Source organism: Polypterus senegalus, chromosome 14 (genome assembly GCF_016835505.1).
Source record: "Polypterus senegalus isolate Bchr_013 chromosome 14, ASM1683550v1, whole genome shotgun sequence".
In the NCBI taxonomy this organism is placed as follows: Eukaryota; Metazoa; Chordata; class Cladistia; order Polypteriformes; family Polypteridae; genus Polypterus; species Polypterus senegalus.
The window spans coordinates 77,627,569-77,638,040 of NC_053167.1; the positions used below are offsets into that span (position 1 = coordinate 77,627,569).

The following is a 10,472-nucleotide window of genomic DNA, read 5'->3' on the forward strand; positions in this document are numbered from 1 at the left end:
GGATGTTTTGCTAATTCATGAGTGGTAACAATTTCAAACTGAAACATTCCAACCAACTGTTACGTCTCTGAAAGTGAAGCAAACAAATTACAGTGTGAAACGATTTCTAAACCTTGATGGCTTTTCCTCAAAGGACAGACATTGCGTTGTTCTTCAAAAGTGAGTAAGAAGGTCTTTTTTGATTATTATTTTGTAATGGATAACTATGAAAGCAACCAACATAAAATAAATGTTGTTCTGTACAAGCATTGCACCATATATAACCATATATAAATTTCATGTAAATCTAAGTTTCACCCTACTTTTATTGCACTAACTTTTTGTTTCAGAGATCTTCCTGTTTTATTCCACATCAGCATCATCTTCACTTCCTGTGTTCTGACATGCTCCAAACTCTTTCTCTGGTAATAGACCATACTCATTCAAAAAGCATTCTACATCCACCGCAAAAAACTCCTCATTCAGGTGCTCTGTTATACTTAAGAAGTTCCCTACTAACTCACCTGCCTTGTAAACCAGCAGAGTAGGTAACACACCATCTGAAAAGCGATCACTGGCCCCTGTGTTGGAAGCCTTGATCTTGCAGAACTTTACAGATGGGTACTCAGTGGCCAGACAGCTCAAACAGTTATTAAGTGCATCACAGCCCTTGACCTCATCCTCATAAATGTGGACTACCACGATGGTCAGTCTGTGTTCCTTTTCAATCACCTCTAAAAACTGTTCTCCACTTTCCAGGTCATACAGGCAACCAAATCTGGGTCCAAAGCTCAGTCTCTGGTGCATCTCTTGCATGCATTGCTTACGATATTTTCGTAGAGACTTCTCATCTTCATCCTGGATCAGTTCATACTCTTGTATGCTCATCTATTTAATAATAAAAGAAAAGTTAGGGTACTTTGTTTTTAGACTTCCTGAAGATTTTTTTTGTCAGACAAAAATGAAACCTGCTTGGAAATATGGTAATTAAAAAAAATAAGCCTAATATTTTTCATTTACCCATCTATCCATATTACAAAGCTACTTTTGCCATTACATTTTGTTTTCTCACTTTAGCCCATTGTCACCAGATATAGTCCAGCTGGTCCCATGATGTTGGTTTAAGTGGCTCAGAAAATGACAGGGTGAGTGATTTTGCTCAATGTTACCAAATGACTAAGTGGACAACTTTTGACCTAAATTTAGGAGCAAATTCTTGCTGACCATCAGCTCATTTTCAAATATGGTTTGGATTGACTTATGTCATTAGCGTTATTAAATTGGAATAAACCACCTAATCTTGTTAAACATGAAGAATATTGCTGGTCCTAAGTACGTAAAGTTCCTGTATCATCACCAATGATATAATAATTTACCTGTACAAGGAACTTTATGAGTACTATTGTCTTGTTCACTTTCTCTTGGGTCAGTTGAAATATTTGACCCAAGAAAAAGTGGCATGTGTGATTCACCTTACCAGTTTTATCTCCTAGCATGAGCTGCACACATCTATACATATTGGTACAATTGGTACAAATAGTCGTATTACAAACTGATAGCAAACCATTCAAAGTAGCTTGCATTTTAATCTTAATTATTGTATTTTTATCCTAGACAATATCAGTATAATGATACAGATAATTTGCCTGTTGATCCTCAGCAATATCCCTTTATACTGTTTACATGATATAAACCTGGATGGACTTAGCTGATGCTGGGTATGCTATTCTCTGAAAACTCTATTACTCATCTCTCAACAAACTTTGGTTTAGTTTTTTTACTCATATCCTCCGAAAGTTGTTTTCTATGTCTGTTCTTAAGACTGATTCTTGCTCATTAAATACAGACTAAAATTCCATCTATTCTGTTAGGCTTTATATAAACTGCTCAAAAAAATTAAAGGAACACTTTGAAAACACATCAGATCTCAATGGGAAAAAGAAATCCTCCTGGATATTTATACTGATATAGACTGGGTAATGTGTTAGGAACGAAAGGATGCCACATCGTTTGATGGAAATGAAAATGATCAACCTACAGAGCCCTGAATTCAAAGACGCCCCAAAAATCAGAGTGAAAAAATTATGTGGCAGGCTAGTCCATTTTGCCAAAATTTAATTGCAGCAACTCAAAATTGTACGCAGCACTTTGTATGGCCCCTGTGTTCTTGTATGCATGCCTGACAACATTGGTGCATGCTTCTAATGAGATGACAGATGGTGTTGTGGGGGATCTCCTCCCAGATCTGGACCAGGGCATCACTGAGCTCCTGGACAGTCTGAGGTGCAACCTGGTGGCATTGGATGGACCAAAACATAATGTCCCAGAGGTGTTCTATTGGATTTAGGTCAGGAAAGTGTGGTGGCCAGTCAATGGTATCAATTCCTTCATCCTCCAGGAACTGCCTGCATACTCTCACCACATGAGGCCAGGAATTGTCATGCACCAGGAGCCACTGTACCAGCATAGGGTCTGACAGTGGGTCCAAATATTTCATCCTGATACCTAATGGCAGCCAAGGTGCCTTTGTCAAGCCTGTAGCAGTCTGTGTGACCCTCCATGGATATGCCTCCCCAGACAATCATTAACCCACCACCAAACTGCTCATGCTGAATGATGTTACAGGCAGCATAATGTTCTCCATGGCTTCTCCAGACCCTTTCACTTCTGTCACGTGCTCAGGGTGAACCTGCTCTCATCTGTAAAAGCACAGGGCACCAGTGGTGCATCTGCCAATTCTGGTATTCTATGGCGAATGCCAATCGAGCTGCATGCTGCTGGGCAGTGAGCTCAGGGCCCATTAGAGGACATGGGGCCCTTGGGTCACCCTCATGAAGTCTTTCTGGTTGTTTGGTCAGAGACATTCACACCAGTGGCCTGCTGGAGTTCATTTTGTAGGGCTCTGGCAGTGCTCATCCTGTTCCTCTTTGCCCAAAGGAGCAGATACTGGTCCTGCTGATGGGTTATGGACCTTCTATGGCCCTCTCCAGCTCTCCTAGAGTAACTGCTTGTCTCCCAGAATCTCCTCCATGCCCTTGAGACTGTGCAGGGAGACACAGCAAACCTTCTGGCAATGACACGTATTGATGTGCCATCCTGGAGAAGTTGGACTACCTGTGCAACCTCTGTAGGGTCCAGGTATCACCTCATGCTACCAGTAGTGACACTGACTGTAGCCAAATGCAAAACTAGTGAAGAAACAGTCAGAAAAGATGAGGAGGGAAAAATGTCAGTGGCCTCCACCTGTTAAACCATTCCTGTTTTGGGGGTCATCTCATTGTTGCCCCTCTAGTGCATCTGTTGTTAATTTCATTAACACCACAGCAGCTGAAACTGATTAACAACCCCTCTGCTACTTAACTGACCAGATTAATATCCCATAAGTTTCATTGACTTTATGCTATACTCTGATTAAAAAGTGTTCCTTTAATTCTTTTGAGCAGTGTGTATATATATATATATATATATATATATATATATATATATATATATATATATATATATATATATATATCCCTTCTTTTATGAGTTTCAAAAGCTGCTTCTTTTAACTGTGATCATAATGACACCACAGTATTGCAAACTGTCAAAGAACAATATTAAGAATATCCAATCAGAGATATGGTGTGACTTAGAGGTGAAAATGCAATAACATTTACTTTTTAATTCATTTTAAAGCTGTCCCTTGTGACCACAGACTGGAAGTCATGGCTTGTTCTTTCGTGACGGTGCCTCTGTGTCTCTTACATCAGCCCCCCCTTTCATTTAACTTCTGCATTGGCTAATCTCTTGATTTGAACTGGGCTGATAACAGATTATCTGTGTTTTCTCAAGCTGTTCGTGTCCACACAGTGCTGCTTTCAGCTTTTTTTTTTGAATTGTTAACTTTAAACATGGAAATTATTTTTTTTTCTCCAATGTTCCTGGAAATTCATAATTAATAGTAATGCTAAAATACATTTGAGCTTGAACTTAAATATATAAAAATGTTTTAAACAATGAACTTTTTGAAGTACTGATGAATACATAAGTCATCTTCTTCAAAATGTGTATCCACCTTTAACTTTAAAGAGTTTGCGTTGGAATGAATGATTAAAGAGTAAATATGTTAATCCTTTGAATTTGAGTTAAACAGTGTAGATGTTGGCGACAAGGGCTTGTTGTCATGGTGACAAGCAACAGTAAGTAACAATATAAGTAAACACAATTAATATGAAATCCATGGTAGCAATGATTATTCTCAGCATGTACTTAAATTACTTAAAATTGTGATTCATTACAGAACTCAAGAAATGTATTTCCAAAATTTTAGTTGAATTAACATGTCAGTTGATTTTAATTTTAATCATTACACAAGTCAAACTTGAAAGAAGATTTCTTTTCTCTGCAAATTACATAAAGCATTTCAGACTGCAGCTGAAGTAATACTAACAATAAATCTTTCTTGATATGTGCTATGGTAAAATAACTAAGTGAAAGAACGCAAAAGGAATTTTAATGGCTTGGTGTTAACAGATTATATGTAAAAAATGTCCTTTTACCCATATGCTCATTAGACTGTGCTCTGATCCCTTTAAGAAAACTCCCTGATGTTTCAAAAAGACATGGAAATCAGAAGCCACAAATGCAAAACAGAAACCATCGCAGATTGGTACAGCAATCCAACACATGGTATAGTCATACATGCTATATTTAACCTAACTTTAACAGTTTTTAGGGGAAAATTTCTAATTTTATTCTTCTAGAAGGGAAGTTTGTTAAAATTAGACCAAGGCATTGCTTAAAAAACAACATATGTTTTTCTTCATAATAAATAAAATATAATGTAATAGTGAACATGGATACATATTACTGTACTACATTGTCATACTGTCTAGGATGGTGATTCCAAGTTAAGCTTGTCATTGTTTACTAAAATAAATCTTATGAAGTAGATAAATATCTTTTTAGACAGCAACTGCATTAGTAAATAAATGCAGGTCTCTAGAGCTGTGAAGCATCCAACATGACATCTAAAACATTGAGACAAGATTAGATTACACTATTTTGATACTGGTATTATGATCTGGGCAGCATTATCTGAAAAGTATGAATCTTAGTGATTAACAAGCAACTTTATGATGCCTGTTCATAATGTACAAGCTATGTTTTCATGCATTTCCCAAAATCTCTCTTAACTGGCTACTTCATGAGTGAGGATAAGGTACAAGTTTGTTAAGCTTGCCTCTGATGGTGCCTTCAAGAAAGCATCATAAGTCACAAAATGATTGATAGACAATACTGTACTGTAGCAATGAATGGTACTGGCCAACGCTGATCCAATAGATTCTCGCTCTTTTAGGTAGCTTGCTGTCAAGGATGACGAGCTTAGCTGCCTTAGTTTGAAATTGTGTGACAATTTTGGTTCCTCAGTGGGATGAAATAAAGTTGTGAAAAATAATATGAATTAAACTTGACATCATAATTTAATGAACAATTAAGAAATATTTTATAATCAAGTACACATTCATACATAAATTGTTTCTAAGATGAATGCAAAAAAAAGGGACAGACATCCACTGTAAAACAAAACCCACTTTTCTAAACAGGAGTTTTTCTTCTTTCAGATTTACAACCCAGTGTCATTGTTTATCAAGGCACTGAATAGCCTTTTCAGGATCGACAAAGAGACAACTGAGATGGTGAAGAGAATTAAATAATTAAATAGCAAAATATCGGAAATTAAGTTTACTCTCTTGTAGACACACAGATACCATCTGGACAGCCTTACCTTATGTACTGTAACTTGTTTGTGTACATATTTAACTTATGGGGGAGAAACTGGGGAATAAAACAAAAGAACTGTGCTAAAACAGTAGCAATGGTAAACTGCCAGGCCTCTGCACTGGCCTGGTATACACCCTTCTGCTCCAAGATCAGGAATTTTGGCATTTTAGCAATGTTGTACAGAATAGCACCTAACATAATTGCCTAACAGCATGGCTGATTTTATGAAGACAGCAGAAGGGCTTTTTCCATACAGCTATGCCTGAACCTATGCCTTCTGTTCGATCAGTCTGCAAGTTTGCTAATGTGCTGCACTGTATTGTTCATGGCTAATGTCTGTTGGTTAGTTACCTAAACAGATATACACAATGAGTATATCCAATATCACCCACTTACGTCAACCACCAAAACCACTGTTTCTTGTTTTTCAAAACATTGTCAAATTGGCTCAGGTTAAGATATCTGTACACTCTGCCACAATATCCTTAGTGATTCAAAAATCACTTGTATGTTCAATGCCGAATGCAACAAGACTCCAACAGTCTGGGAGCATTACTGGGAATCAGTGACAACCAACTGAATTAATTTAAATAAAGTGCAACTGTTGGGTTCATGATGTTTGCGGTTGGAAACTCAGGCACAGAATTCAATTGACATTCTTCTGGGTAGGTTTGCTCGATTGTAGACTCCATTTTCTTTCAAGCCTGCTGTTCTTTTCCTTCCCTGTTCTTTCTTGCCACTTCTCCCCGAAAAAAAATTGTAACCCAGAAAATGTCTCCATCAAAATAATGGCAGCTGAAACGTTTAAGGACAGATTCCTCAAAACATTTAAAGCAAATAGAAATATTAACTTATGAATTATTAACAGTTGAAATTATTTTACTTAACATTTATTTATTAAACATAATCATACAAATGCATTAATGAACTTTAAGAAAATGATATAGTCTCAAGGGTAAATCTTGGTATTATAAATTTTCAGACAGTTTTTACGATATGAACTGAATATACAGTATTCTGTTAAGATGGTTGGCAGAAAGGGAACAGGTTTAACGTGTGGGACACAGAGCATGTAGCTAACAAAGGATTTACCGTGCTGTTTTAGTTACGATGGCTTTTGAGTAACATTTATAAATTAACAATCTATCTTAAGATGGATTTTACAGTGTTTTTAGTGTTATGCTTTTGGAAAATGCACCCAGTTCAGTTGTATTTGAATACATACAATAGATAGGATTGTGACCTTTGCCAAGACAAAAATTGTATGAGCAATGACGTGAAATGTATCCATTTGTCTGTATTCTGACTCTTTTAATTCAGTTTAGAGTTGCAGAGGGGGGTGGACATAAATCAGAAGAAGTGGTGCTTATCTTTTAGGTCACCTTAGACCTCTACTTTTAGTTCAATGCTGTATATACAGTAAATGAAATCTATGGTATTATTCATGCTATTAATACTTCTGTAGCATTCAACACTGACTACTGAATATAAGAGTTCCTGTCTAATTGCAGAAAATATCTCTTTTCATAAAAAGGAAGGCATACAGTGAATACATCTTTAAAGAAATTGTATAACTAGTCTCAAAATGTATCAGGTACCAAAGATGTCTATATTCAAAGGAATTCAAAGGAATTTACCTTGCGATTTAATCTTTCACGCAATTCTTTTTCATCACCTTTAGGGGGTCTGTAGGGTGAAGACATCTGTCTGAGAAGCTCCCGTTTGTTTGGAGGAATTGATTCATGATCTTCACTTTCAAGTTTGAATCTACGCCAGTCATTAATTACTCCTTTGGGGCCTGGAATTATAAAGGATCACAAAGAAACCCTTACTGGCACCATTGCTATCCCACCATTATCACTTTTACAGCATAATCAAAAGATTTTCTATGCATCTTGGAATCTAGCTGAGTGTTACACAACAGTTTCACTGGTTATCAAAACCGATCCTCTTTGTGGAGACTTATAGCACCATTTTTTGGAGCAATCTGTATGTTTGTTTGATCTTAACATTGATGTTACATGCCCATGTGTAGTTGGTGCTGATTCTAGACATGGATGCCCTTTTCACTGCTTACCTCACCTTTATTAAGATGTGCCCTTTACAATGCTGCAGTATGTCTATGCTTGTCACAGATGTATGCTAATCAGTCAAAGCATGCATATATATATTTAAAAATAATTACACTAAACCCACTGTCATTCAACATGTAATTCATGTGGTGGTCCTGAGGCAAATGTTATCTATCATAATTTGAAGGAGGAAAAACAAAAAACAGTGGTTTCCAATCTCAGTCCTTAGGGATCCCTGTGCTTGCAGGATTCTGTTCCAACCAGTTTGACAACCAGTGTGTTATTTTATCTCTAATTGATCTTATTGTTTAATTAGTTCATCTTTTTCCTTCTGTTATTTTGCATTTAGAAAAGTGCAGTAGCGTGACATTTACATGTGTTAGAAATTTAGAAATATTAGTCCTTAGACAAATAGCAATGAACCAGGTAGACACCAGGGCAAATAACACAATGCTGACAGGCTGCAGCTACTTATGCTAGTCAGACCCACTAGCATTGGTCAGCAGTAAAAAAGGCATAAATAGCCAGAACAACTGGAGAAATTGAAATCAAATTGATTGCGATAATAAAAACCAAGCCAAAAAAACAAAATGTATCTCAATGTAACTTATAGGACATACTGTACATACAGTAGATGCTTGCTACATTCCAATAAAAGTTAGAAAAATCAGTTTGAAAATTTCTGGTGTCAAGCTTTTCATCATTATATGTCATTTGTCCTGTTCTCAACTTCATTCATTGCTCTTTGTCATTATTAGGATACAATTAAATGAGCAAATAACAGAGAAATTTGACTTAGGAACATAAAAAAACTATGTCAAAAATAAGGCAATTTATACATTTCTAACAAATGGAAATTTTACACTACTGCACTTTTCTAAATGCAGAATATGAGAAAAAAAAGGCAACCAATAAAACAATCAGATCAATTAGAGGTGAAGTAACACACTAATTGCGAACCTAGTTGGAACAAAAACCTGCAGGCTCAAGGACCCCTCAGGACTGGAACTGGAAACCACCACTCTGTCTGATACTGCTACTGAAACAGCAGTCTAAAAAAGTTTTAAATATCTATTGGTTTATAAATGTACCATCATTTTTGGGTTATAATACTCATTAGTCACAGTGCCCACCAAAGTATTTGGGACAAAGACACGTTTTTCATTGATGTACCCCTCTGCTCCATGGTTTAAAATTACAAATCAAACAATTCAGATGTGATTAAAGTGCAAATTGCAGACTTTAATTTGAGGGCAGTTACATGCATTTTGGTCACACAGTGTAGAAATTTGATCCAAACATCATGGAGGGCACTATATATACAGTATAACTGGACCCTGTCCTGCCAAATGTTTTGGTGTTTTTTGCATGTTCTTCCTATGTTAGCTTAACTTTTTTCCTCAGTAACTACAGTTTTTCTCCCATATCCTGAAGACACATGTTTAAATGACTTCGGATTCAAAATGTGCCCTACATGAGTGTGCTCTATGATGGACATTCCTTGAGGGTGTGATGCTGTCAGGATAGGCTCTTGCCCCACATGAGCCTGAATTTGATAAAGGAGGTTAGAAAATGAATAGATGGAATTGTGTAGTTGGCACTGCTGTAAGCTTTATGCATGATATGCATTCAACGGATATTGAAAATGCTTTCAGGAAGGCTTTATGCATGCAGTGGTATATGTCATACTGTAAAGCCTACATCAGAATAAAGGTAGGGGAAAGTTTAATGAATATGTAGATGTAAACTAAGCTTTAGTTCTCCTGGCTGCAATTAAAATGCACCAAACAAACAACATTTCAACATTTTAAGCCTTAGTAAGGTTCTAAATCTATTTAATTACGATATTCTAAAAAATTCTCTTTTTTCAAAATGGCTTTTTTTAAAGATGTTCATTTGCTGTTGCTTTTGCCTGTCTTGTCATTTCATAAAAAATGACATGAATGAATGTGTTTGAGGTTATTAAGATATATCCAACATATGTACTGGTTTCACTGTGGAATTCTTCTTGTACCTGCTCGTGGTTTGCCCGAGGGTGCCTATATCTCTCCAGACAGTCTGCACGCATGCAAATATATCTGAACAAAGTACTTTAGTAGCTAAATCTGTTCATGTCACGAACCCTATCTCACTTTTGATGTTTTATTTTTGCTATTCTCTCAGATGTCAAGCCTGTAAATGTTAAAAACTGGGTAATTATAAAGCATAAGACTATCACTATGGAATTAAAGTATATCATGCTTGAAAAGGTATTCAATGGAGTCTCACCTGTGTTTGTTGCAGGCAGTTCCTCCAAATCTTCCTCCACACTGTTTCTCATGTGGCTTGACATCACTGGTCTTCACCAATCTACCTTGAGACAACCAAAAAGGTATTGAACTTGGATGTTTCTATGTTTAATTCTTAGGTAATAATTTCTTGACATATAGTTATTATTTTCTTCTCCAGTCTTTATCCACTGAAACTTTTCAGGGAGCATAACTGTATTCTGGCAGCATTGGAAATAAGGCAGGATTCATGCCTTAATAGAATGTCAGTTTATTGCAAGGCATACTCACCCATCCTCACTCATACCTAGCAATGCAGAGTTCTTACTGTATATGGGAACCCATGTGGATGCACTGAGAACATGGAAAACTCTACACAATAGTTCTC

The 10,472-nt window shown here is 36.5% G+C and overlaps 1 protein-coding gene across 1 annotated transcript; it reads right to left on the bottom strand.

The window, feature by feature from the left end:
- Positions 1 to 342: 342 nt before the first annotated feature.
- LOC120514709 (phosducin-like) lies at positions 343 to 10,141 on the bottom strand. Its single transcript, XM_039735220.1, has 3 exons — positions 10,086 to 10,141; positions 7,383 to 7,543; positions 343 to 867 (listed from the first exon to the last, which is right to left on the bottom strand). Exons 1-3 carry the CDS (start codon positions 10,135 to 10,137, stop codon positions 343 to 345), a joined length of 738 nt encoding a protein of 245 aa, XP_039591154.1. The 5' UTR covers positions 10,138 to 10,141.
- Positions 10,142 to 10,472: the final 331 nt, after the last annotated feature.

What these genes read in the sequence shown, in the direction of transcription:
- LOC120514709 (XM_039735220.1), bottom strand. Translation starts at nt 10,137, where the DNA reads ATGAGAAACAGTGTGGAGGAAGATTTGGAGGAACTGCCTGCAACAAAC. An exon ending in ACTGCCTGCAACAAACACAG is followed by an intron (nt 7,544 to 10,085) that starts GTGAGACTCCAT and finishes TTATAATTCCAG; the next exon opens with GCCCCAAAGGAGTAATTAAT. An exon ending in GTGAAAGATTAAATCGCAAG is followed by an intron (nt 868 to 7,382) that starts GTAAATTCCTTT and finishes ATTATTAAATAG; the next exon opens with ATGAGCATACAAGAGTATGA.